This window comes from Filobasidium floriforme, assembly GCF_021052385.1.
Source record: "Filobasidium floriforme strain CBS 6241 chromosome Unknown HD553scaffold_3, whole genome shotgun sequence".
Lineage (NCBI taxonomy): Eukaryota > Fungi > Basidiomycota > Tremellomycetes > Filobasidiales > Filobasidiaceae > Filobasidium > Filobasidium floriforme.
The window spans coordinates 910,910-936,724 of NW_025763624.1; the positions used below are offsets into that span (position 1 = coordinate 910,910).

Below are 25,815 nucleotides of genomic sequence, written 5' to 3' on the forward strand. Positions count from 1 at the left end.
CAGATGGTTGGCCTACCCCTTTAGCATGGCTTCTTGTACCGGTTGGATTAACGGGGTCAGCTGTAACAGATACTTGTGACTGAGAAGAAAGCAAGTCCTGCGTCAGCTATAGAGGTATAACATCATAACATCCTTCCAACTTACTTGTGTAGTAGCTGGTGCAACACTTTGATGCCGCGCAAGCTTTGCGATGTTGTCGTTCGTGGTGGAAAGAGAAGTCGACATACTGTCTGTGTACTGGCGGGCCAAGCGGTCCACGCGAGTCTCCTCTTGTTGCTGAACGCGGAGCTGCATAGCCTTTCGGGATGATAGGCGCTTGTGGTGTTGTTGTTCTTGAGCAATAGATTCCAACTCCCATACGCTACGCTGGAACAAAGGCCTGTATGCCTGTAACCATGGATGGGCCATGATAGAGTCCAAATCGCAACGATTCAAGGGATCCGGAACCAACATGCGAGAAAGAAGGTCCCTTGCCCCGCTTGAAAGGTAGTCAGGAAAGGTAAGCGGGGTATTGACGATGTAGCGGTATAAGAGATTGATGTTATCTCCATCCGGGTTCGCCGGATCATCATCGAAGGGAAGATATCCGGAAAGCATAGCGTAAAGGATGACTCCGCATGACCAGATGTCGACGGCTGATCCCACGTAAAGCCCCTCGGAGATGACTAACTCCGGAGCAGCGTAGCACGGGCTCCCACAGGATGTTGCCATCAGGTCATCCTGTTTGTGCTCAAAGCGGTTGGCGAAGCCGAAATCGGTGATTATGACATTTCGATGCTTGTCGAGCAGAAGGTTTTCCAGCTTTAAATCTCGATGAACGATCTTTTTCTGATGCAAGTAGTGCACGCCGGATACCAATTGCGCAAAGAGTTTCGCTGCGTCTTTCTCCTTGAGATAGCGGTGCGCCAAGATATGGTCGAACAGTTCGCCGCCTGTGCCCGGAAAACCAAAACTCAGGCTGACACACGCGAACGAAGTCAACGAGCGGGGACTTACCGTTGGCGAAATCCAAAATGATGCCAATATACTTCTCTGTCTCAATCACGTCGAACAGCCTTACGATATTAGGGTGTTTCACAGCCTTTCGGTTGTGCACAACACTTTAGCATCACCATGACGATTGACAAGTTGAAAGCTCTCACTTTAAGCACGTCGATCTCCCTTTCGACCTTTGTGAGCCGAGTGTCGTTATCTACGCTTCCTCTTCGGATTAGCTTGACGGCAACCTCCTCGCCATAGTCCTTGTGTACCCCAAGCTTGACCTTGCCAAACTCCCCTTCGCCCAAAGTCTGGAGGAGAATATATGGACCGAAGTTTATGAGTGGCCTGCGCGGGTGAGCTCTTTGATAAGCCGATATAGATGGATGGATGGTAAACTCCGACGTCGTGGCTGGTTCTGCTCCCGAATTTGTACGCAAAGGAGCGATCATCCTGGGGTCATAGGTTGCCCTCTTAGCCAAGTGAGCGGGGACTTGGGTACGAGGACCGGAGGGAAGAGGAGGATGCGGTCTAATGGGCGGAGCTTCCGGACGAGAGTCTGGCATTCTGCCTGGCACGGAGACGTTGGGATGGTCCGAGCTCCTTGCAGAGTCGATGCCACTCATAGCGTTTTCCTCGCTGGTTTGTTCAGAATGTGTCCTTGATAGTCTCTCGATGCGGTTCGAGGCTGATCCTAGACCTGGATCAGTCCAGTGTTCGCCCAAAGGATCACCCAAAGGAACGGTCACGTTGAGAATGTCTGTCATCCGGATGGCTGGAAGTTCGGGTTAACCTTGACCATCAGGTTTTAGTTTCTTCGATTTACCTTTGTTCCGAATGAAGCTTGATCTCAAAGTCGATCTGAATGTTCGTAAAGTCGACGAAGGAGCGGGAGATCTTGACGGGAAAGGGACTCTTGCGGTCAATCGCAAACTTCTCGTGCAGCTTGCCTAAAGCCCACGGTGTGTTGAGTTGTTGCAGTAGGTTGATCGCTCGCTAATAGACTAGACCGTCGAACCGTGAGGACATCGTGGTTCTTTGTCGATTGTAGCTTTTGGTTGGTGTGTGCGTATATGATGATAATTGGGCTCCAGTACGGGTTGCGAGTCGCGCGAGTCGTGAGCTGTCAGTCATGTACTGATGATGCTGATGAGGGCTCATGAGTACTAGACAGCGAAGTGATGAAAGATCAAGAGATTTTTGATCGATTGATCTACTACTGAGACACTGCTACTGGGCATCTGATGAACGCGGTTCAAAGCACGCCTAGCCTGCCATTGTTGTTGTTTGATGAGCGGGGGAGTCCGATGAGCCGTCAGGATTGATCGCATCAGTCCTCCGCGCGGCAGGACGTCTCGCATCGCAATCCTTGATAATCTCACGCAAGAATCGCCAGGAAGACCGGGAAAGCGACAAGCTAGATGAAATTTGTGATGCCCACAAGGGATTCGGCTTCATAGCATAGTATACAGCAATACAGTGAATCATGTCCCTCCTACTCTTCCATGGCATCATCCTCATCTGATTCGTCAGAGTCAGAATCCTCAGCTGCCGCAACGGTAAGAGTGTCCAGATCGAAATCCTGATCGGCACCTGCGTTCGTCGTGTTCGGGGTCAGGTCAAGGTTAAGTCGTTCAGAAAGGGCAGTATGACTTACCAACATAGCTATCACAAATGAGGTACAGCTTGAGTCGATGAGAGCCTTGGGGCAGGGTGAAGCTTAGCTTAGTCTTCAGGCTACTCTTGACGGTAACCTTCTTGATGCCGTAGAGCGCTCGACTGGTAGCATCGCCGACGACTAGCCACCAATTGACTAGCTTCCTGCCCGGGTAGCGAGCCGAATCCGCGATCTGGTCGCCATCATCGTCCTCATCCACGTCCCGCACGAGGCGAACCGCCATGGTGATCGGTTCGCCGGCTACCGGATCCTGGGCGTCTTCAAGCTCGTATTCGACTTCCATGTTGGGATAAGCGTTGACGAAACGAGCAACACGAGCCCTGCGCAAGGCCGACGGAACAGTCAGGAACAGCCGCAATACAGCAGGAACACGCAGACTCACATCTGCTTGTCGTCAAACTTGAGCAAGTCATTCCTTTGTGCGTCTTCCAGCTCCATGATGTCGTAGACGGTCTCAACGCCGGCAGCTCGACAGCGCGATATGACGTCTTGCTCGAAGTAAGGGATTTGTCGAAGAGCCGAATCGGAATCCCAAACCGCCTGAACGCACATTTGACTCAGATCCATCGCTCCGAGAGCGTTCAGGAAAGAGTTGGAGGACATGACGTCCACGCATGCTGACAACAAGTTCGAGACTCGAGCCAACACGATTTTTTGGTCGATGGCAAGGTCGGCCGGCAGGTTCATCCTTGTGAAGTGGGCTTGCAACAAGAGGAAGGTTTTGAAATGTGGACTGTTGTAGTCCACAGCATCTAGCTTGACGGGCAGGCGCTCGTAGATCCGCCTAAGCAGGATATCCTCGTGGTGACGGACAGGTATGTTCTCGAATTCGGCGGCCGACGCCACAATTTCCAACAAGCCCTTGAGCTTTGTGCGTTCTTTGAGCGAGAGGCTAAAAGTCTCTACCGTCAAATACGAGATGTAGTAGAAAGCTATAACGGGAAATTTTCAGCACAGACGGATTACTAAACGGCGAATAGTCAGCCTACAGCAGATCATTCCGAGATTGATGGCAGTTGTGTCCATGTCGTCTATCGGGACGAGAACTATCAGAACTCTAGTTTCTGTAGAAGGGTTAAGTCAAGCCTTGACGCACCTTCAACCGTGATGCATTTCTTATCCGCTAAATCCGCCAGAGTGTTTTCCACTAGTTCACTGAGATGATCAGACAGGTGACGATGACTCGTTCCTTGCAGATTGTAGAACTGGCGCAAGGCGTCGTTAGATACGATCTCATAGCACGCAGGATCGAATGAGACTTACTCCGGGATTTTGCGTCATTCGACGGTAAAACTAAGCAACAGAATCTCAGTACAGCAGAAGGGTGGGTAACAAGCTCACGAAACAGACTGACCCATGTCCATGTACACCAATCCACGGCATCTTGCTTGTTTTCAATGGTTCGCGCTACGATTTCGGCGTTGAAGTGATCCCAGAGGTTGCCTGGCAACATCGATTCAACGGGCAAGGCTTCGGCGAGGAACTTGGTGAAGAACTCTTTCCGGGTCTGCTGGAGCATGAGCACGCATCGACTACTCGAGTCGACCGTCGGCCTGCACGCTCGGCCCATCATCTGCAAAACTTCAGCGATAGCGTAATCCACGTATCGATGCTCCCGTCCGTCGTAAGTTTGTACACCCATCACGATCACCAGGTAAGCAGTGACGGGGAGACTCCAAGCGGAGTCCTGGTTAAGGACATGGCTTCAAGTCAGTATAATGATTTACGTTCAGCGAGCCAAGTACTACTTGCCTTGGAAACAACAAGGATTTTGATCGCCTCGGCATTCATCAAACTTGCCACGATGCGCTTGTCTTGCTTGGTCATGGCTTCGTGGTAGTAGCCGATGCCAGATTTCAGGCATTCGACGAGGTCTTGGTCTTCGATGTGGTCCAGATGCGGCTGCAATTCATGCTCGTCGATGTTGAGGAATCGCTTAGGGTTATCATCCGCAAGGCAGTAACCCAAGATGTCGCTTGCGGTCATCTTGCATTGTTTCCTGGATGGAACGAAGAGAATGGAGGGCTTGTCCTCTGCCATTTCTGTCACGGCCAGATAGGCAGGCTTGACCATAGCGAGCATGAGAGAAGGGAAATGAGGCACGTTGAAACTCTGCAGGTGTACTTCTAAAGGAGTCGGACGCGTGCTGTTTCAAGTACAGCAATGAGCAAGTTGTTTATTAGCTGTCGGTTCCAAACAACATACCTCGGGGAGAAATTGAAAACGTTGGAGGCGGGAGCGCCAAGCCACTCTCCAATATCTCTCGCGTTGGCCAAGGACACACTCAGACCTACGATCCTCGTCGGCATGTCGGTCTGGGCAGACACATAGCGAGTTCGGGATAGAACGACCTCGTATGTAGCACCAACATCTCCACTGCCAATGAGCTGTAAATCGTCGGCGATAAGTAGTCCGATTTCCTGGACGTCTTTGCGGCGTTTCCATCCACGAGAGCAGGCATCCCACTATTGAGAAGGAAAGCGGTCAGCCGGATGCAAATGAAAAGTAGCCAAGCTGACTTACTTGCGCCGGGGTGGCAACCACAACATCAGAACGCCTCAATATGGCCAAATCAGCGGTAGTATCCCCCGTAAGAGATGCGAAAATCTTCCCTCCTTTCAAATGACCGAAACGGCTCTGCCATTGTGCGATCCTAGCGTCCACCATATCCTCGTAAGGCAGAAGGCAGACAGCTCTTTGAGCCAACGGCTTCGTCCAGAGCCGGAGGAGCGCCATTTCCCCGCAGATAGTCTTTCCGCTTCCGGTCGGGGCAGCAACAATCACGTTGTCGTCGGTAGCGTACAACGCATGGAAAACCTGGTTCTGGATCTTGTTGAAATGCGTGATGGTGCCATCATATACTGCCTGGAACTCTTTGTCGTGAAGTGCTTGAGAAGACAAGGGTTGAAGGTCGAGCAATGCAGTATGGGCAGGGAACGCTTCCGGCCGAATCAAATGTTGGAAAGACAGCGGCAGACGAGTCTCGGAGTGCAACCACCGGTCAGACACTACAGAGATGTAGTAGTTGGGTGGTACGGGATCCGAGATTGGTACGGATAGCGTAACCACGTGCTCCTCTTCCGCATAACGCTGTCGCAACGAGAAGGAATCATGATAGAGGATTCTCTCACCGTCCACATCCTCCACCAAGATCCAAAATAGCTGATTATTGCCATGCTGTTGCTCGTTCCACTCAAAATCGGGCATCAACGTGAGAACGATACGCAGGAGTGACCGCGTGATCGGTTGCACCAGTGCCTGCAGTTCCAGCCGTGGAAACTGATGCACGAGACGGTGAAGGCGCCGACCTTCGTTCGCTAGCCCAACTAGCTCGCCGAGTTCTGCCGGCTGCAAGTCGAAATATCGATACCAAGGGAATTCCTTGCGCTCTGCCTTGTAGACCACGTTTGCTGGAATTCCTTTGAACTGCCTGAGAGGCGTCATCGACCTCCACATTCTGCGTTCCACCATCTTGCACAGGTCCAATGCCAATCGCGTTGGTCCCGCCCATCCTCTCTTCAAGCACATCTCGAAGATGGCTCTCAAGATACGTCCCGCAGATTGCTGAACGAACACCATGTCCGCAACAATGGTAAAGCCATCGAGCTTGAGACCAGAGATATATGCTTGCAGTAGAACGTTCACTTTCGCCGTCGGTTCGTCAACGTTCTCTTTGACGGGTATGGGCACCCGCTCGAGAAGCTTGGTCAACTCAACTCGCTCTTCTTGCCGCACGGGTATCAGTCGGAACTCGTTGGAAAGCGCAAAGACGCGGAACATGTCGATAACGTTCATCGTCGGCCGAAGATGCTGGTTGTATGTAGCCATCGAGCTGTGCGCGATGTAGTAGTGGGACGCGATGCGTCCGAGCTCCGTACTCTTGAATACACCCGTACGACGATCGTATTTGATCAAGCTGGTCTTTTCGAGCAAGGTGGCCGCAGTGTGAACCAAATCCGCTGTAGCATTGGAGCACGAATAAGCTGAAAATTGAGCGTAGCGATAGCGAAATCACGTCGAGACGTACATCGCTTTTGGAGCAGAGCTGCGTCGCCCTCCATATAGTCAGCGCCTACGTTATAAAGAGCTGGGGACGCCAACATTCGCACATATCTGTTTCGATTGTGGTTCAAAGCCAGTCAGTAAGGGGGATGGATTCCGGAAGGTGAAAGCTACGACGCTCACAGGTAAGTATAGGCAAGCCATTGGACAGCTTCATCTCTGTTTCTGACAGAGCCAAGGACGATTTCGGCGTTCAGGTTGTCAACCAGCTTCGAAACGAATTGTGATTCGATGGGCAATTGCTGGTTGAGTAGACTGGTATAGTACTGCAACTCGTTGTGATTGGTAATGATGATGCCTTCCCCGTATTGATCGTACTGCGGACGGCCGGCTCGGCCAAGCATCTGCAACACGTCTTGGGGAGACAGTTCTGCCCATCGACCCTTTTCGGGGTTGTAGATCTGGGTACCTTTGATGATGACGGCATGAGCTGGAAGATTGACACCCCATGCCAGCGTCGCCGTGCAGACGAGAACTTTGATATGTCGTTCTGCGAAAAGTTCTTCTGTAACCGCTCGATCCTCTCTGTTCATCCCCGCATGATGTATACCGAACCCGAAAGCGAGCAGATCCTTGAGATTCGCATCGTGGGCCTTGGCAGACTCTTCCTCAAGCACCGCCCGACTTGCACCATTCGGACTGATGAATTGCGTCTGCTGTTCTCTTTCCAGAGCGAGATCACGCAGGAATCGTGCGGTTTTGGCGGTCTCCTTTCGCGAATGAACAAAGACCATTACGGGGTTATCCTGGCTAACTTGATCCAGAACCTTTTCGTAGCAGACTTCGTTCATGATCTGGAAACGTTTGATCGCTTTCTTTTCCGTGATTCCAACGAACTGCTGGCGGAGTGGGCAAGGTCGATACGAGGCATCGAAGTAAAAGAGACCTTTTTTCAGATCGACCCGTAAGAAAGCGGCAACATCCTTGTAGTTGGGCAAAGTAGCGCTCAAACCAACTATTCGCACGTCCTCGTGTGTTTGGTCCATTCGCCGAATTGTCCTTGACAAAATGCTCTCGACCACGGGACCACGGTCGTCGTGCAAGAGGTGGATCTCGTCCACGATAAGTAGACGAACCAGGTTGGTGTAGCTGGTATCGGAGTTTTTTCGAGTTATGACATCCCATTTTTCCGGAGTGGTGACGATCACCTGCGTTTCGGCAATCTGCTGCTTGGTCATCTGAGAATCGCCGGTAAGTTCGGCGACTCTTATCCCGAGAGGAGCGAGTCTAGCCGAGAATTGCTGAACCTGTTCTTGGACCAAAGCCTTCATCGGCGCGACATAGATCACCTTGAAAGCGTCCAGATCGATCATCCCAGTGGACTCGTCTCTAAACTGTCCGATGGTCCGTAGCATCGTCAGCATGGCACAATTGGTCTATAAGAAGTACCAGATACAAGAGCTTGTCAGCACTGTCTTGTTTCACAAGCAATCGGTATGACCCACCTTCCCGGCACCGGTAGGAGCACAGAGAAGCATCGGCTCATCGCTCTCAAAGGCCACTGGAAAGACTTTGCTCTGAACCGGATTGAGTTGTGTCGTTTTCCCCCAAACAGGATGTGTCCAAACAGGAAGACTTGCGATCTGGACTGGCAGTTCTTCGGTGTTGACTTTTCTCTTTTCGGGGATTGGCACATGGATCTCTTCATATCCCTTGCCAGTCCGCTTGAAACTGCCAGTCGGTAATTTGACCTTTTTATTCGACATAAGATGACCGCCCTGAGCGAATATCAGGCCCTCAATGTCCACAGTCCTCTGGGACCGGTTGTTGAGCTCGCTCGATGTCACAGCAGCCGATTCGATCGTGCTGCGGCCCGCCTGAGGACGGCTGGGCACAGTCTCGGTTAGACGAGACCTGTCACCGGCCAATGCCCGGAGTAGCCATCCGAGACCTTTTTCACGCATAGCAACTTCGACGTCATGGCGGTCGTCGTCATCGGTTCTGGCCAATTTGGTACACCAGACCACAGTCTCGCGATTCTTCGTCAAAAGAGCGACGATTTCAAAATTGGCGTATCCGAAAACTTCGGCGAGGGAATTCTCAAGGTCTCGAAGGTCCATGTCAGACGCCAGGAGGTCTAGGGTTTTCGTCGTCAGTTCATTTGCTTGTTGAGGATCCGAGTAAGCAGAGGTTATCAACCTTTGCAGCCAAAACCCGTCAACATCATGTGGGGCTACGACATCGTGTTGCTTCCCCTTGCGCTGCTTGTGAGACGCGTCACCGATGACCATGTCGAGGTCTTCATTGCCAAGTTCCGGCGATCCGTCACCTGGAGATCCGCTCTCCGGCTCATCATCGTTCGATTCTTCCTCATCGCTATTGTCATCACGTAGCTCGTACGCGCCCTCCCCCTCGTCCTCGTCCTCGTCGTCTTCGAAGAGCACAGCGACACCATCCTCTCCTTCCACGGCTCGACTAGCGGTAGATGGATCAAGGTCACCAGTGTCGTTGGTATCCTCCGTTTCTTGCGCATAATCCGTAATTTTCTTGGAGAGATTTACAAGTTGGCTCCATCGATCTCCATCGATGGTACCGGTTATAGTCTCGACCTCTTTCTTGCGGTCAAATTCCTTGACATCTTCGCTCTTCAGTATCTCCAAGACTGTGTCTGTGGCTGATCTGACGACATCTTGTGCCTGATCACCCAGGGCCTGATGAACAATTCCAAGAAGTAGCTCAAAAACCTCCCTAGTCTCGGCAGTCTTTGGTCGATAGTTGAGTCCTTCGAGGTCTTCCGTAGCTTGAAGGATATCGAGGTACCTGCCATCAGTTCTGGTGCTCTGATCGCCGCGACGTCGAATGCTACGTTCTGCCTCATCCGCTGCAGAAATCACAGCCTGCTTCTGTTTCTTCTTCTCCAAATCCTTGGGTGCCTCTCTTCCCGCCCGGGCTCCCATATCCTTGATGTTGACTCTTCCGACCAAAGATTCGGGCGCGCCGGTTGGTTCATTGTCACGTCGATGTCCTCTCTCTTCATCAAGGATAATGGCATGAAATCAGCCCTCGAACCACTCAAGGAAAGATCGACGGTAAAATACGCACCCTGGTTCACTACCAAACTGCTCATCGCCCCATAATTGAATTCGGAAAGATCACGTTTTGGAGGCATCTTGTCTGTTCTGCCTGATGGTTTTACAGTCGCTTGAAGAGGCCTATGTGTCTGGGAAGTGTGACCGCTCTGACCAGGTGAGAACCCAACTCAATTTAGAAGGGACCTGGCTAGGCCTGTTCGTGCTTGAGTGACCGTCGGTGACGGACTGCGAATCGTAGCCGTGCGTAATGGAAGATGCCGTATCCCAGAGGTGTGCTGTCGAGTAGATAACTTTATGCTCTATTAGAATTAGTTGATGACTCTATGGGTCTTTGGGTGAATCTATAAGCTATAAGCGATAGACTAAGCTCGGCAGCTACCTTGTGCACGGTACACGGTATGGGTCAGGGCACTCGGTCGTCCTTGCCCTGACGTCCTCCTCGAAGTGGCGAAATGACTGAAGCTCGAAGAATTGTAGCTAAGGGTGATCCATGCCGCCTCGCCGCGATCGACGCTGAAAGTGAAAAAAAAAGTACCACTTGCCCTTTGAGGTTGTCGCGGCAGGCTGCCATCCATTCCTACATCCAAGTTTCCTATATATGCACAACTTGGATAACCTAGTTTGCCGATAATACTTCCCTGCGGATCATCTTCACTGAATTATACGCCTCGTAGGAATCCACTGCGCGGTCACCTCCTTGCTAAGGCGACATGAAATGATTCGTCAATTCGTCTGACGAGCGCAACAGCTCCGGTACAGCTCGAAGGGTTCATGGTCAGTCGGTCAAACTACATCTACCTCTAGAGCGATAAAGCGAGATACTAACAACCTGTCAAACTTCTATGCCGCTCAGGTTTGAACGCTTGATCATCATGCAGACGACTGCGGGCCATCCGGATAACGAAGCGGCGATGCTTCTCCTGGGACTATACGATCAGGGCCCGCAGGAATCATCGATGCATCCCACTACTTCAGATAATACCCTCAGTGAACGCCCACCCTTGGACTACGCTGTTGTTGACAAGATAGCCTGGCCGAGCAGCCCTCCTCAAAGAAGCGATGACTTGAACGCTAGTCATCTCGATATCGCTCAGCAAATGCCGAAGGATGTCACGTCCACTCCAACTCTCAAGCGTAAACGAACTTCGAGCCCCTATGACGTTGCCACTACAGAAGGGCCGACGCCCGGTCCATCGTCCAGAACACGACCTGACCTTCCTCACTTTATGGGATTCGACAACCAATTATACCGTTGCATTTGCCAAACGACTATCGAGCCCGATGCAGGCACATCGATCCAATGCGAAAGCTGTCTGGCTTGGCAGCATGCAGGCTGCTTCGGCCTCCGCGAGCAAGATCTGGAAGGCCATTCATATTTTTGCCAGTTTTGCAGCGGGAAGGATGAGAGTCATCAACCGGATTTACGTTATGTCGAATATATACAGCACCTTGCGAGCAGCAAGGACACCCTATCCGCGGAGCCTACTGTCTTGTTGGAAGAACCTCTAAGGGATGGAAAACGCTCGCGCCTGCTGTCTTCGACGACTCGAGGGGGCAAAGGCCGCGTACGCCTTGGTGGTACGATCCCCAAATCGGTAGATGCGGAAGGCGTTGATCGCAAACCAATGCCCCACAGCATTGAAGGGGCGCCTGCTGTAGCTCCGCGAAATCAACGCAAGAAATCCATTATCAATCCTCGTAACCCCAAAGGCAAAATTACGCCGAGTTCCAACTTGGTTACCGAAGACATCCCACGAGATGTGGTTGGCAACGATATTGGGTCGCCCCATATTCTGGGGGACAGCGACTGCCCGCTGAGGCTCCTGGATTACATCCCGATCCCGACCAATCTAGTCACTTCACGTGAAGTGGAAGAGATGCTTCATCAACCTTGGCAGAGCCGTTGGCCTACAGACGCTATGGAAACACCCCGCTTGGTGTCGAAAACCGTTGGCCATGATCGACCAGAACCCGCTTTTGGTAACCCTGTCGACACCGTTGCATCGCCTCACAATGAGACCAAGGGAAAATTCCAGAACGCCAATGTACTAGTCAAGGTCGTCGCGAAGACCGAGTTAGCGGACCCAGTAGCCGTAACGCCTGTGGGGCTTGCGATTCCCGCCGGCTGGAAACAACAATCTTACGAGGCGAATAGCTTCGGAGTCTACGCTCGCCGGGACCTTGAGACTGGTTCGTTTATCGGAGAGTTTCGAGGTGAAGTATACCCGGGAAGCGAATATGAGCGAGACACCGCCAACCAATACGCTATCCTCGGTATACCCAAAGCCTTTGTTCGCAGAGTCGGTCCCCCTTTCGGACTGGTTGTTGATGCCAGACGGTATGGTACGGACATGCGCTTCATTCGATCCAGTTGCCACCCGAACGCCCGCCTGTCCGCCATACCTACCAAAGCTCAGAGCCTGGATGGTAGCATGGACGTCTCGACGTCTACGTCTTTCGGTGTCTACCTCACGAAAAATACCCGTATCGGAGACGAGATAACGCTTCCTTGGGAATGGGATGATCATCACGTTATACACGAACTGCGAGAACCTTCTCACCCTTTACCGTATTACGCGCAGCGCCTGGCAGCCATCGGCCGACAATTAGCAAAGTCGTTCACGGCCTGTGCATGCTCTGATATACAGAGTTGCGCTATGGCGAAAATTATCAGCTATTCAGTCCAGCTTGACCGTGGCACGTTCGACATTGGAGATGATCGACCTACTTGCCTCGGTCCTTTGATCGGGTCCCACCGACACTGGCATGTAGGTCATCATCGGAGCCCAAACGTCTCCGCCAGGACCGAGAGTAGCCTAGAAGGCCTCCAACATGACCGGGTTGTCAGCCCAGTGGCAGATCCCGTCGCATCGGCGTCGTATACGACCTACGAGTTGCAAATATGGCTCAACAGGGAAGATACATCCTGCGAGGCAGACAACGACGGTTCATCTTCCACCTCATCACCTGAGCAAACATCCCCCGCTTGCTCTCTCGGGTCATTGAGGTTTGGGTCGCCGATCTCGTCTGTATCGTCTGTATCGTCTGTATCGTCAGGCTCCACCTCGTCTCAAAACGCAAATGTCGCCGAGCCAAACGAAGGGGTCGGGACCGCGGTTGGCCATCTTAACAATCCCCCCTCGCTAGATGCGGGAACATGGCACAGGCTGGATCAGGGCGTATACAAGGATGAAGAGGATGGCATGAGCACGGTTTCGGATGCCTCGACATTAACTGAACCTCTGGCAGAGGAGCCGGATTACGATGATCAGCTCGATCCCCTTTATACTATCTATCGGAACACGGATGCGCCCGCGACGGCTGACCGACGATCATCGGAAGGTTCATCAGCTGAACAACAGCCAGATGTTGGCGATGACTGTTCTGCTGATGCAGGCCCTTGGCTGTCGGATGATCCCGATCAAGCGGACTGGCCAGATGGACGTTCAACTCAGCCTAACCCGGACCGCCAGGGCCGTTTCAAAGAACCGTACAGTCGATTCGTTGAACCTATCGAATCCTACCGGGTCCCTAGAGGTGATCAAACGGTCTCGAGACACGAGGGAAGCATCGAGTCTCGGGACGTTGCGGCAACGAAACATGCTACATCAGCCAAGAAGCGCATCAATCTCACGGATTTCATGCAATCATCGCATTCAGTGATTATTGAAGGGCCACTACTTCCTATATCGGTCGCTGCGTCGAGAGGACAGGAAGCGTCCGCGGATGCGACCGGTTCACCATCAGATACGTCTTTGAAGCCGATCGTATTCAGCTCCGCGAGCTCACACGCTGTTGGCACCGATAATACCCCATGGTGGAAGTCTTCGATTGGCTCATCAGACGTGGCCGGAGACTCCGCTGTCCCGTCCGCCAGGGTTGCAAACGCCGGGTCGCAAACTGTTTCGAGTGAAGCTGGAAATTAGGAGTACGATTTCGTGAGCTGAAGTCTTCTTTCGATTCGAGTCACGCCGTAGTTTTCTGATAGGACACAATTGCATGCAGAGTATATCGAAGCACTTAGGTGCAAACAACTTAGCACGTATATGTTCATAAAGCCATTATTGGCAGTTGCTTCTGCCTGAATGGGCTTCGCATACCTTTCGTTATTCATGAATTTCGTGATATCGGTCCCGTTGCTTCTGGTTCAGCATGACTGGGTCGTGCTAGCTGTATACAGATGGTTCATGTGGTAAACGCCTTTCACTCAGATCATAATATTTTCTCGACTGCTGGGTGTAGCGATAGATGCACGCTTTCATGGATTTGAGTGGAAAACTAGCCGACATTTAGTATACTTGAAATACTTCACCGAAGGCATCATCCACAATTTTATTTAGCGGCGGCATTCCAGCTTGCGCCTTGCGGCGCTTGTCGCAGATCGCAGTGCCCCTTCAAAACGTAGAGCGTAGTGGAAGTATTATTCGTTCGCCTTCCCACGTGGTTGATGACGTAATCGCGAACACCTGAGATCAGGCGTTTCCTGCGTACCGGTGTGGGGACATCGGTCGACCACCAGCCACCAGCCACCAGCCATGATACCCTGACCTTGGCTGCTAGGTTCTGGCTCCTACGGTTTCATTGGCATCAGATCTCGCGACCGCTACATCAGAACGTGTCGCTTTAAGACGGTGCCCCTCTAGCTACTAGTCTAAGTTACGGCGGTACCCATATTCCGACGCCACGACTGCGTTTGCCCTTGGCCCTGCGACTCCTTGATGAGAGGATCTCCCTGGTCAGTTGTGGTCTTACCGTACTAGCTGCTATGATACCTCTTGATTGAGGGTCGCTCGCTGACACGAGACTTTGGAAGATCAGGTGATCACGTTGCCCGCAAAGGAACGCTATCCGTTCCTACGATCGTTCTGATTTGGACGACGTATCAGAGCGGTTTGTCTTACGTATGCTCAAATCCCTCAGCATGATGGATCGCTGACATCTTGGTGGTTTGGAAACGAAAGATACAATTATCTCAGGCTCAATTGTCGGCTCCCGATACATGGTTGACATCCAATCGTCTCCTGATCTACGTTACATTTAGAGATAGTCCGGAAGGTCCCGTCACCCTGACCAGATCGGACACCATGTCAGGCAGCCAAGATACAGGACAAGGGTTGAACCCGCAAGCTCGAGAGTTCAAACTACAAGACAGCGGTAATAACCAGTCCTACCTGTCACGTATCGGATCGAGTTTCAACCAGGGGAGAGTCGACCCGGTTGTATGGAAGCAATGTCAGAGAGGACCGCACGATCAATCGCAACTCGTAAGTTCATCCCTTGTTCATTCGAATGTCTCTCATAGGACGCTGCGTGTTTTGTGATATATTAGAGAGGCGTTCACAGCATGAACACAGCTAATCGACCATACTTGAAGAACATCGGTGGACATCCTCTCCATTCCGGACATCGGTCCGACGATTACTGGGTTGAAAATGAAAGGGGTTTTACCACTGGTCATGTGAGTCAACATCCCCCGGATAAGATCCCGATCTCTTCTCCGCGACCCATGAGCTTACCACTCTCGTGCATATGTCAATCCAGATGGGCGCGAGACACCAAGAGCATAGGCTTTCTCCGGGGATCATGAACCTATCGTTACCTGTCGGCGAGAATTCTTTCGCTCGCCCCAGTCAAACATCACTGAAACTGCCAGAAAAATCGTTACGCTCTGAGGCGCTGGTTGTGAAATACTCGCCGAAGGACGTGACAGCACCGCGAACTGAAACTACGCCGCAAAGACGCGACCCTAGGTAAGTCGAGAAAGGGCTGTGTTATACTGATACGCAGCTCAAGATCCTGTGCAGGGAGGTAGAACCTGATTGGCATTGCAGGATGTGCGGAACAGCATACACTAATGAGGTCAGCCGATGTATCTTGTGGGTCGAATCCTTCAGAAATACAGATGTATATCTCACTAAAGAGCCGTTTCCCCGTAATTTTCAAGGTGTCCTATGCCCGACATGGACGTTACTCTTTCGCACAATCCTGGTTACATTCGAAACAATCTGCAGCTGGATAATCAAAGGGACGGAAACCTTCTCGGGAGTGGCGACATCTTACAGAGCGTCACGGACACTATGCGACGCGGGTTTTGTCTTCCGCTAGCGAAAAGTCACGAGACATACCCGTCTCCAACAATCGTCTTGGATAAACTCTCAAAACACGTAGAATCGCTCATGCGGTTGGGGCATTCGGGAGTCGAGTTGAAGGATGTCATCGTAGAAGGAGATGTGGGACTGTGTATGGATTTGGGCATGAAGGGATTGATTGTGAGTGTTCGACTCGTCATTCAGTGGGTTAGCTCTGTAACATCGATTGCTCGATAAACAGGGCAAGGAGGCGCTGAACCCCTGGAAGACCTTGTCCATCAACATACCGGTAAGACTGACTTGATTCGCTGAGCGACCTCGCATCTGACGTCCCGTATATTTCAAGGATCAACCATTTCTGAAGCAAATTCCTAAACCTCCGCTGGGAAGCGTTGCTGGAGATTGGACCTGTTCTTGTGGTAGGGAGGTACGTTCCCGTCACCTGTAAGCAATCCGTGCCCTACAAGACATTGACCAAAACTGGCCACCGGCATCAGAATTGGGCGAAGCGTTCGGTCTGTTCGAGATGCTTCCCAGGGATCGAACCGGAATACAAAGCGATAGTATACAATCGAGTGAGACCAATTTTTGAGTTGGTTACATCCCAACTGCGAGAAGTGCACCTGCGTTTAGATGCGGAAAAACTCAGCTCTGAGGAGCGCAGGTTGCGACGCAGGGAGACTAAACCTTGACATTGAAAAGCGATTGTATTATTGAATTCTTTTTTGGCGATCGGAGTGATTATGTTCAGCTCGGCCCATTAGTAACGCCTGATAAGCAATGTCAGTGGCTGCGAAAACGCGTTTCTGATGGGTCGGATCAAACGGTTGCAGCCGTGGCAAAAAAGAAAATGATGACTGTGAGATTCGAACTCACGCCCCGAAGGACCGCGGAACGTGTTAAACACCTTAACACGGCAGATTAGACCACTCTCCCAAGTCACCAGTCATGTTAAATGACATTTTATATAAACAATAGATACAAACGGGCAAACAGCCGAAAGAACCGCTTTGTTCTCGTATTTCTTATTGTTCTCCCGATACGATCAACCATCGGTACTTACACCTTTTGTCCCAGCTTTTCTCGAAAGATTATGTCCTCCGCCTCCGATGCATATATATTACATTCTAAAGACTCTGCAGCATGTGAGGTGCCCGGCACTGTGTCGACTTGCTCGATCGAGAACCTACATCGTACATCATCAACGGATTCTTCCTCATTAAAAAGACGACATCCGAAATGAGGCATCCCGGTTACCCTATCTGCGCCCTGCTTGGTCTGCTGGCAGTACTGCTCCCATCACCATGGCATTGGCGGGCAAGGAACATCAGCACTCTCGGCCTAATATTCTGGCTATCAATCACCAATTTGACTATCATTATAAACAGTCTGCTGTGGGCCGACAACATAGTAGATCGAAGTCCCGTTTGGTGCGATATATGTGAGCACAGCCGAAAGATATTCGTTTTTGGCTTCTGTTTACTGACGTTGATTCATTCTCAGCCGGTCGGATCTTCATTGCTGCATCGGTGGCTATACCTGCTTCCTCCTTCTCACAAATGCGCCGATTGGAATCCGTTGCATCAACAAGACATCTCATTGCGTCTCGCAACGCGAGGATGCGTCGAACCGCCCTGGACATTGCCCTATGCTTTGGACTACCTCTTGTCCAACTCGCTTTGCGCTATATCACTCAAGGTCACCGTTACGACATTATCGAACATATCGGTTGTCAAATACCCGCCTATATGTCTTGGCCCAATGTCGTCATCTCATCCGTCATTCCTCTTGTGCTAGCTGTCGGGGCGACAATCTATGCATGTAAGCTCTCGCCCGGTGGCTGAAGCCGAGACTTAACTAATGTTCCTCTTAACAGCACTAGCATTCCGATGGTTCATCTTGCGACGCTTGCAGTTCAAAGCAGTACTCAACGCTTCGCGGACAGGATTGAATACGGGCCGATATCTGCGTCTGATCGCTCTGGCCGTTACGGATATATCCCTCGTCCTCTTCGCCACATTGTTCATCCTCATCTCTTCTGTCAAAGTGAACGGAATCAGCCCCTTCTCGTGGCATGCCGTTCACATTGAATTCGCAACAATATCGCAGTATCCGGAGGACCTGCTTCTTGGCGCCTACTCCACATATGCCACCACGGTGTATCTCTATCCAGTATACTCATTCTCGTTCTTCGTATTCTTCGGCTTCGGAGAAGAGGCGATACAGGAGTACATGGCTCGGTGGTCACAGTTGCAGACGTCGTTCTTACGGATAATGGGAAGGCGGTCAGTCGAGCTATGGCTTCGGTCCCGCTGTCATGGAGAGTTCTGATCGTTTGCGTTCGACAGACCTGAGGTCGATCCTGATATGCCACTCCCAACTCTTGGCAGTCAGGCAGCTTTCGTGGCAGACATGTCGGATACCGAGGCCTCCAAGCTAGAAATCATTAACAATGGTCATCCTTCAGGCAACAAACCAATCATCCAGGCGCATGTGCCGGTCTCTATCGAGGTATCTGTTGTATAAATACGTAACGTGGATAACAATAGTGATTTGAATAGATCTCAGTCTGGATCCAGCATGTCGTTCAAGCTATATCCAATCTTCTCGTAGCAGTTTCCAACTCGATAGCCTGCCAACGAGGCTTCGCTTCTTCCTCGCTCTGTCGTATACGAATATAATCTAGCGTGTTTCGGAAATGCTGAAGGAAGATAGGCGAATCAGTGGTCGACATCACAGAGGCAACACAGTGACATGGCAATCCGAAGCATATGCTGTACCTGAATCGTGTCCCAGTCTCCTCGCGCTAGGTCGATTTGCCGGGTCGAATTCGCGGTTCTTGTCGGAGTAGCGAAGTCGATGTTGCTGGTAATCAATTCCGTAAGACTGTTTATGTATTTGGGTGTAACCTATCATTTTCACAATGTATATGAGATATGGGAAAGCTCGCAGGGAAAGACTGGCGCCAAGGTCTACTTACCGCTTCGAGAGTCTGCTCAAAGTAATAGATATATTTGTCCAACGCTTGAACGTACAGCCGAACGCTGGACGCCTCGTCCACACACGAGCTCGCAATTCGCAAGGCCTTCTGCAAGCATTCCAGTACTCTCTTGTCGTCCCGGAATGCTGCCTACAAAGACTCGGTGTCAGCAAAGAAACCTGGATTGAAGCGTTGAACCGCGACACTTACGCTCGAGGTTGTCGTTTGACCCGGTATATCGGTCTGCCACCACATGTGGCTCGCTTGCAATACAGCCGCCGCTTGGTGGGGCTTTTTTAGGAGTTTGGATCCATGAAGAGCTGCCTTGGTAATGAGCGTATCGTAATTTTCCGTGCCAAAAACTCGAGAGGTTTGTAGCGCTGACATAATTGCTGTTATCGTGTCAAGTTGAGCGTTGCTCTCTGAAATGCTTTCTTCATAGATCGTAAAAGCCTGAACGAAGAATTCATAGGCAAGGTCTTCGACTCGACATTCGTCGGCCATTTGGGCAGCCGCCAGAAAGAGCCGGAGGCTCGTTTCTGAGGTTTCGACTTGCGTATACAGACTAAGCACGACTTGATGTGTAAATTTGAGGACATTGCGTAAAAGTTCGCCCTAACAATGATATATAGAGGTTTAGCCAGACATTGGGATCACAATAGCGGTCACGTACAGGAACTTCCGCATCTTTTGCGGTCCGGGCTAGTCTGAGAGAGGCCGATACCAGAGCCGGAAATGTATACTGTATTCGCTGTCCTCCAAGTATGAAGTGATCTCGTGCTGTCCTCAGCAACTGCACACACGCGTCGGACCGGTTAGCTGTTGTCAGCTAGATCGTAGTCCAACGGTACCGACCAAAATATGCTTGTTCGCATCAGCCGAAGAGAATAGATGCACGATCCTCGCAAGCCAGCCTTGTTCCTCCGCCAACGACGGCGATGTACTCTCATAGTTTGCCCTGATATGGGTCGAGTTGGGTTGAGAGCGATGGGACTCTCCATCATCTGTAACCAGGTCTCGGCATAGTGTCAAGACGCCATTGACGTCTTCAACACGTTCGATGCGAGTGTTACTCTTGAGAATAGATGCAACTATAGCTTGTCCGATGGATGTACGCGTGGAGCTTTGTTGTTTTGCAAGTAGCCCTTGATACGACGGAATAGCGAGCAGTGTCAGTGCTGAGGTGTATGTCGTTACCGGAGCCAGAAGGAGTGACAAGAGATTCGTCGTTGTTTGAATGGCCAGCAGTTCAGGACTAGACAAGAATGGGGGCAGGTGAAGTTTGGCACGGCATTCTAAATTCTCGTGTTTATTCCAACTCACTGCGTGGCATATTCCTCCATCTTCCTTTGAGCGAATTGTAGAACGTAATCGACATATTCTAGCCGATCCGGGTAACAGCTCAGCGCCAGGTTCAGCAAAGAGACCAAGAGCGCCGTGACATCCTGGACACTCAGATCTGGTCTGACCTAGAAACGAGCGCTTCTACTTAGATATCAACGATTTACGAGACCGGTGAGCGTGTTGCACCTACTGAGATCAATTGCACCACTTGCTGCCAGAAGATCTCAAAGAGGCGAACATCACGAGGGATACCTCTGAATTTCAAGTGCGACGACGACGGCGATGAATCAAGCGCCCTGCTATCGGTCGCATCCTGTTCGGGTGAAATCGGTTCGGCGCTTTTTCCTTCATCATCGGCACGTAACGCTGAATTGTCCGATGTTTTCTCGTTCCCAACGCTCAACCCAGCCATGGAGTCTCCCAAGTCTTTGCCTTCCCGCGTTGACTTGACGCGATCCGCCAATCGTCTTGCCAGCTCTTCCTCCTGCGCCTTTTTCTCCTCAGGTGTTTCGTTTTCTGCCTCACGAGCCGCGAACCCAGCGAGCCGGTCGATCAGAGAAATCACGATCTGTTTCACGTTGACCTTGGGATGTAACTGCGCGGTCGCACTGAGGAAAGGCGTGAGAGTGTGTAGATGGAACTCGTCGGTGAAGACCTAATGCAACGCAACATTGAGCAAAGCGGTCCTGCATCTGGCTGTCGCGCTGGACTGACCTGAATGACCACTTCCATGAGGTATTCCTGAGCTATGATATCTCGGCAACCGACCACCTGCTCAAGAATGCTGGGAAGGATGGCTTGGCGGTACATGGTGAGGTCAACACCTTCTAATTGACTCAAGCGAACGAGGTTGGTTCCAACCAGTATGCGCAGTTCTTTTCGTTCCATTTCCCTCTTTTCACGTTCCTTGGAATGGCCCTGATGCTGGAGGCGCACCCACAGCTTGTTCATCTCCACGAAATTCGTCAACACGAAAGCTATCGAGTCTTGCAAGTTCCCGTCCGCTCTGTTTCGATAAACGTCAGCGTAACACGTCGGAAAAGATTATACTCATGTGACCTCACCCGGATGACTCGCCGACGGGTAGGTAATCCCGGGTTTGTCCACTCAGATAATGTCGCAGGAAGAGTCCGCGAGTCGCATGTTGGACTCCTCGGGTCATTTCGAGCATGTCCTTCATGATCTCCTTGACGGGAGCGTCGGGTATAGACATGTAGATGGATCCAACGGTGATCATGAGGTATAGCCGTGGCCTGGACCCAAAAGGCGTGGGACACGTTAGCCTAGACATTCACCAGGCCACGCAAACTCGAATGTGCCGCTACACTCACACAATATTTCCTTCGGTTCGAAAGTATCGTCAACATGTTAGTAAGTACTTCGATCATCAGTGACCAGTTACTCACCAGCATATTGAACGAGCTCGTAAAGATCTGCCAAATGATGTTTCCCACTGGTATGCGCATCGTAGAGGTATGTCTGTAACCCTGAAGAAATCAGCATGATCCTCACTCTAACTCATACGAGAATGTAGGACTCGCCGTCAGGTGTCTCAGGGCATCGAAAACACTCATGTCTGGAATTCCAGGTCCACTGTCAGTCACGAGCTATGCGGGTGAAATCAAGGTGAGAGCAGACAGGTGCATACACAACTCGTAATATTGTTTCTGGCATGTGCGACCCCGCACAAGCGTAATCATGTAAGCAAGATGGCTGGCGAGCAATATTCCCTGCGGCATGTACATACCGGCGAGAGCGAAGAGGTTCGTAGCTCTGCGAGCATAGTCGAGGCACTCTTTAAAGCCTCCATGATCTGATCCGTATCCTATAACAGCGCCTAGGTCGGTCACGATGACGTGTCTGTGACCGAGTCGGACCGTGGTGACTTACAAGGCTTCTCTTCATTGCAACGGACTGCATCTTGACGACACTAACGTCCAGTAGCATAACAGACTTAAGCTGGCGATGACGCGATCCCTCATCGTATGTCGATCGACCTACCCGAGAGCATCTTGGAGTATCCTAGCGTCATCCATCTTTGACTGGATGCGTCGTGCTCGAACGATGGAAGAAGGGTCGATCTGGCTGTCGAGTTGTGTCGCTCTGGAAGAGGAGGAAGGGCGTGATTGTGATCTGGAGCCTGATCTGATTTGCTAGAGGCTAGAGGTGATGAACAAGAAGAAGCATGGAAAGTCGGAGCTCATCAACAAATGCGATCGATATGCGAGGGGGGGGGAGCCTGCGGTCAACTCCGGTGCTGCTGCTGCCGCTGCTTGCCTCGCTCGCCCTGGCTCGTGAGAAGCCTGAGCTCTGACGCGTGGCGTGGATGACCCCCTAGCCTAGCTATGCACACCGAGGCCATGGCCGAATCTACCATGCCATACAATGCTCGAATGCTCCCTACGATTCCTGCTTCTTCCTACTGTCAGAATATAAATCACGAAACAGTCACGACCACCACGACAAGTTTGCAGTTACGGGCAAATACGCTAGGTCCGAATCATGGTGAGTTCTCATATCCGTCGAGACACGTTTCGTATCTGACTGCTGATGAAACCCCCCCGCAGGTCGTCCTTTCAGTCGCGGTCACTACAAAGAGCGGGAAGCGTGCGTTGGCAGAAACCCTGCGAACCTCCCTTCTGGCCAGCTGACCGAAGAGCTCGTTCTGTTGGACAGCGGTACTATCCAGACAGTTCCGCCCGTTGCCCAAATCCCGTATCGATGGACTCCTTACCTCGTTTCCGAAACTGATACCCGTCGGCTCGCAACACACAACCGTCGAGACCCCAGACGTCCGCTTCGTCTACCAGCCCTTCGACGAGCTGTATGTGATGCTGATTACCAACAAGGGATCGAACATCCTACAAGTGAGCCGCTAGATCAACTTGACCGGACCCAATGTTGCAACTTCCTCCTCACCCTCAAGCGATTCCTTGCAGGACATCTCCACTTTATCGCTCGTCGTTCGCTTGATCACCTCTTTGACTCCGTCCATGTCGGAACCGGCTGTCCTGGCCAACTCGTTTGAGCTGCTCTGTGCGTTCGACGAGGTTGTCTCTCTCGGTTATAAGGAGAACGCGAGTTTGCAGCAGATTCGAAACGTCCTTGAAGGTGAATCTCACGAGGAGAAGATTCAGGATATTATCGCCCGAGTGAGTTCTCCTTACGCCGTGAAGCACATCCATCTCAGCGTCTCCGGCTGACCGCGACAAACTTGCTTGTCGTTGGTATAGAACAAGGAAGCAGAAGCAAAAGAAGAATTGAAGCGGCGGGCCAAACAACTCGAGATGCAGCGTCGGGAGCAACAGAGAATGAATCAAGGCACTTCCACCCGGGGACTCCAGGCTAGCCCTTACTCTTCCAGCAATCCAGCTACGGGTGGTAGCACCGGCGGATATGCTCAAATTCCCCGCCAAGAAACCTATCCCATCGAGCGGGAAAGCCGGTGCGTCCGGCTTGCCTGTACATGCGACTAGGGCTGACTTTGGAAAACATTCTTTCAGATCTAGATCGCCTGCCAATCCTGCGAAACCGACATTCAAAGGCACAGGCATGAAGCTCGGTAAGAAGGGCAAACAATCGGATTTTTTGGCGGCGGTGGAGGATCTCCCGGTTCCTGTCAAAGTCCCCGACGTGCATGCCGGTCAAACTTTGTCGGAACCGGCCCAGCCTTTCCAAACGGACGATGGTCACAACCCTGCAATCCACGAGTATGTAAAGGCTTGCTATCAGCATCGACCGCGAGAGTTGGCTGACGACCGCCTTTCCTTCATAGCGTATATATCAAGATTCGTGAGACGGTCAACGCACAAATCAATCGCGAAGGGGACCTCGAAGCATTCGATCTAAAAGGCGACATGGATCTTCGAATCAACAATCCTGTCTACGCCAAGGTTTCTGTAGTGCTTGCCGATCTGCTCCCACAGTTCAAAGGCGCCAGTTCAATGTTGCAATTCCAGCAGCATCCCAACATCAAGAAGTTCTCAGCTTCGAGCGATCAAAAGATCATCGCTTTGAAAGATTCGGGCAAGAGCTTCCCCATTGGGCAGAGCTTGGGTGTTTTGCGTTGGAAATTCACGTCCAAGGACGACAGTAACATTCCATTGACACGTACGTCGAGATCACCGTGTTTACCTCGACACCTTGCTGACGATACTCTTACGAACCCCCTAGTGACCTGCTGGCGTACTGAAAACTCGGACGGTTCGGTGACCGCCAATATCGAATACGATTTGGTGTCGACCTCGCTCAACCTGCAGGATGTGACTGTACGAGTTCCCTTAGAGTACGTAACCGCGGCCTTCAGCGAGCTTCAATTACTCATCAGGTCGCTCCGAGACAGACATACAGCGGACGATATCAGCTTATCATCCGGTGACTGGCTCACCGATGATAGTACACTCTCCTGGACCATACCTTCAATCAACGCTCAGCAACCTGCGGGTAATCTCGAATTCACCTGCAAAGCGACCGGACCTGACGGGTTCTTCCCGATTCACGTCGGCTTCCGAAGCGAAGGCAGCATCTGCGGGCTAGAGGTCAGTACACATCCTGTCGAAGTTCGTAGAGACCGGTACATCCGACTGAAACACCCTGCCCCCTAGGTTGCTAAGGTCATCGAAGCTCAACATGACGGTCAAGTGCCGGCCTATATAGACGCTGAATCAACATCTGGGGCCTATTACGTCGTTTGATCAAAGCTGTACACATCTCCTTTGCATCATCAATATTCGCTTTAGATCCGCTTTATGATCGGCTTCACAAAATCTCTTGTTCGAACTCTGAGGTGATCCGAGACAGTAATGCTCGGTTCTTAGGAGTTTCCTGTCAGCGGCCTACAGCGGTCTATCAGCTACAGTTCAGGATGTGAACTGGTAATTGAGATATGGTTTTACTACAATACTACAGATCTTGCCACACGGCGTTTGCGAGTCTAGGGAAGCTAGAAGCTAGCTATGCGCTACGTCTCGCGTGAGAACTAATATCACGCGGCTCCAGTCTTCTTAAGGCTAACTCGTACGTGCGAAAGCATGTTAAGCATGAATTCATGAAGCTGATGATGGAAGCACGAACGACATACAACATACATCACTTTTACTACCAGCTACCAGCTACCAGCCACTACGTCCTACAACGCATCGCGCAGCTTAGCGAATATAGTCACTTATTCATACGACTGTAGATCAAACCGGAAGCACAGGCATTTGTCTCATTCCCGGGATCCCGTCATCGATTTGGGCCGCTCAACAAGAGATCCCTGATCAAGAAATCAGCCGCTTGCTCTCGACGTGAGAAGAATGGAATGCGGTCTCAGCCCACACGATATGAGCAGAACTTCGGACGAGCTGTATCGGCGAATGTCAGAGCCAAGCTTCGGGTCAGATGATGCATATTGGTCATCGCTTCCCGCACACCTCCGCAACTTCATCAGAAACGCCTTGCCGCTAGCCGGAAACCTAGCCGTACAAGGTAATGGCTCAGGCGTCCTGCCAGGTGGAGTGACTGGCGCTGGTGGGCAAAGGTCGATGTATGCAATGGCGCAAAACATCGTTAGTACGGCTGGAGGGGCGTTGCGTAGCTCTGGTGGGAGTACAATGCCGTTAAGTACCTTGTCTCCGTGTGAGTCTACCATTACCTTTGCCATTGAGGACC

The 25,815-nt window shown here is 51.4% G+C and overlaps 7 protein-coding genes and 1 pseudogene across 8 annotated transcripts; 4 read left to right on the plus strand and 4 right to left on the minus strand.

Moving 5' to 3' along the window:
* Positions 1–102: 102 nt before the first annotated feature.
* Positions 103–1,430, minus strand: HD553DRAFT_268248 (kinase-like domain-containing protein; the record flags this gene model as incomplete). The annotated part of the gene is made up of 3 exons (XM_046177570.1): positions 103–932; positions 997–1,081; positions 1,143–1,430. 3 exons carry the CDS (start codon positions 1,428–1,430, stop codon positions 103–105), a joined length of 1,203 nt encoding a protein of 400 aa, XP_046039310.1.
* Positions 1,431–2,387: 957 nt separating this feature from the next.
* Positions 2,388–10,096, minus strand: HD553DRAFT_348044 (Sec63 Brl domain-containing protein). Its single transcript, XM_046183345.1, has 14 exons — positions 9,761–10,096; positions 8,164–9,689; positions 6,842–8,094; positions 6,684–6,769; positions 5,180–6,615; positions 4,862–5,121; positions 4,409–4,802; positions 4,011–4,343; positions 3,920–3,949; positions 3,753–3,861; positions 3,646–3,687; positions 3,039–3,588; positions 2,636–2,976; positions 2,388–2,571 (listed from the first exon to the last, which is right to left on the minus strand). The coding sequence occupies exons 1-14, from the start codon at positions 9,825–9,827 to the stop codon at positions 2,474–2,476; spliced, it is 6,525 nt and encodes a 2,174-aa protein (XP_046039311.1). The 5' UTR covers positions 9,828–10,096; the 3' UTR covers positions 2,388–2,473.
* A 266-nt stretch (positions 10,097–10,362) lies between these two features.
* On the plus strand, positions 10,363–14,025 carry HD553DRAFT_305552 (uncharacterized protein). Its single transcript, XM_046179173.1, has 3 exons — positions 10,363–10,524; positions 10,604–13,688; positions 13,756–14,025. Exon 2 carries the CDS (start codon positions 10,623–10,625, stop codon positions 13,674–13,676), a length of 3,054 nt encoding a protein of 1,017 aa, XP_046039312.1. The 5' UTR covers positions 10,363–10,524; positions 10,604–10,622; the 3' UTR covers positions 13,677–13,688; positions 13,756–14,025.
* A 773-nt stretch (positions 14,026–14,798) lies between these two features.
* Positions 14,799–16,619, plus strand: HD553DRAFT_305553 (uncharacterized protein). The gene is made up of 8 exons (XM_046179174.1): positions 14,799–15,014; positions 15,080–15,208; positions 15,292–15,500; positions 15,555–15,626; positions 15,695–16,019; positions 16,081–16,128; positions 16,186–16,266; positions 16,337–16,619. Exons 1-8 carry the CDS (start codon positions 14,835–14,837, stop codon positions 16,529–16,531), a joined length of 1,239 nt encoding a protein of 412 aa, XP_046039313.1. The 5' UTR covers positions 14,799–14,834; the 3' UTR covers positions 16,532–16,619.
* A 71-nt stretch (positions 16,620–16,690) lies between these two features.
* HD553DRAFT_t17 lies at positions 16,691–16,783 on the minus strand (annotated as a pseudogene). The gene has a single exon. The product of its transcript is annotated as a tRNA-OTHER (tRNA).
* Positions 16,784–17,078: 295 nt separating this feature from the next.
* HD553DRAFT_267892 (GPCR fungal pheromone mating factor) lies at positions 17,079–18,170 on the plus strand (the record flags this gene model as incomplete). The annotated part of the gene is made up of 3 exons (XM_046177546.1): positions 17,079–17,280; positions 17,343–17,660; positions 17,716–18,170. 3 exons carry the CDS (start codon positions 17,079–17,081, stop codon positions 18,168–18,170), a joined length of 975 nt encoding a protein of 324 aa, XP_046039314.1.
* Positions 18,171–18,522: 352 nt separating this feature from the next.
* HD553DRAFT_305558 (vacuolar protein sorting-associated protein 35) lies at positions 18,523–22,322 on the minus strand. Its single transcript, XM_046179175.1, has 16 exons — positions 22,165–22,322; positions 22,054–22,093; positions 21,911–21,988; positions 21,812–21,830; positions 21,705–21,739; positions 21,570–21,642; positions 21,495–21,504; positions 21,228–21,416; positions 20,878–21,169; positions 20,354–20,818; positions 20,143–20,288; positions 19,675–20,074; positions 19,493–19,612; positions 19,030–19,434; positions 18,820–18,969; positions 18,523–18,748 (listed from the first exon to the last, which is right to left on the minus strand). Exons 1-16 carry the CDS (start codon positions 22,197–22,199, stop codon positions 18,560–18,562), a joined length of 2,646 nt encoding a protein of 881 aa, XP_046039315.1. The 5' UTR covers positions 22,200–22,322; the 3' UTR covers positions 18,523–18,559.
* A 203-nt stretch (positions 22,323–22,525) lies between these two features.
* On the plus strand, positions 22,526–25,085 carry HD553DRAFT_305560 (uncharacterized protein). Its single transcript, XM_046179176.1, has 10 exons — positions 22,526–22,668; positions 22,731–22,770; positions 22,840–23,030; positions 23,103–23,315; positions 23,397–23,608; positions 23,667–23,873; positions 23,939–24,273; positions 24,337–24,448; positions 24,506–24,701; positions 24,768–25,085. The coding sequence occupies exons 1-10, from the start codon at positions 22,666–22,668 to the stop codon at positions 24,855–24,857; spliced, it is 1,599 nt and encodes a 532-aa protein (XP_046039316.1). The 5' UTR covers positions 22,526–22,665; the 3' UTR covers positions 24,858–25,085.
* The last annotated feature ends 730 nt before the right edge of the window (positions 25,086–25,815 follow it).

Excerpts from the sequence above, each read along its gene's own strand:
- HD553DRAFT_348044 (XM_046183345.1), bottom strand. The coding sequence starts at position 9,827 with ATGCCTCCAAAACGTGATCTTTCCGAATTCAATTATGGGGCGATGAGC. Across the intron at positions 4,803-4,861 it reads GTTTTCAATTTCTCCCCGAG|CACGCGTCCGACTCCTTTAG; the intron begins GTATGTTGTTTG and ends TACTTGAAACAG. Across the intron at positions 4,344-4,408 it reads AAATCCTTGTTGTTTCCAAG|GACTCCGCTTGGAGTCTCCC; the intron begins GCAAGTAGTACT and ends GTCCTTAACCAG.
- HD553DRAFT_305552 (XM_046179173.1), top strand. The coding sequence starts at position 10,623 with ATGCAGACGACTGCGGGCCATCCGGATAACGAAGCGGCGATGCTTCTC.
- HD553DRAFT_305553 (XM_046179174.1), top strand. The coding sequence starts at position 14,835 with ATGTCAGGCAGCCAAGATACAGGACAAGGGTTGAACCCGCAAGCTCGA. Across the intron at positions 15,501-15,554 it reads CCGCAAAGACGCGACCCTAG|GGAGGTAGAACCTGATTGGC; the intron begins GTAAGTCGAGAA and ends GATCCTGTGCAG. Across the intron at positions 16,020-16,080 it reads TGGGCATGAAGGGATTGATT|GGCAAGGAGGCGCTGAACCC; the intron begins GTGAGTGTTCGA and ends CTCGATAAACAG.
- HD553DRAFT_305558 (XM_046179175.1), bottom strand. The coding sequence starts at position 22,199 with ATGGATGACGCTAGGATACTCCAAGATGCTCTCGG. Across the intron at positions 21,170-21,227 it reads CCCGTCGGCGAGTCATCCGG|AGCGGACGGGAACTTGCAAG; the intron begins GTGAGGTCACAT and ends TTATCGAAACAG. Across the intron at positions 20,819-20,877 it reads TCATGGAAGTGGTCATTCAG|GTCTTCACCGACGAGTTCCA; the intron begins GTCAGTCCAGCG and ends GCGTTGCATTAG.
- HD553DRAFT_305560 (XM_046179176.1), top strand. Across the intron at positions 22,771-22,839 it reads CACTACAAAGAGCGGGAAGC|CGGTACTATCCAGACAGTTC; the intron begins GTGCGTTGGCAG and ends TCTGTTGGACAG. Across the intron at positions 23,031-23,102 it reads AGGGATCGAACATCCTACAA|GACATCTCCACTTTATCGCT; the intron begins GTGAGCCGCTAG and ends GATTCCTTGCAG.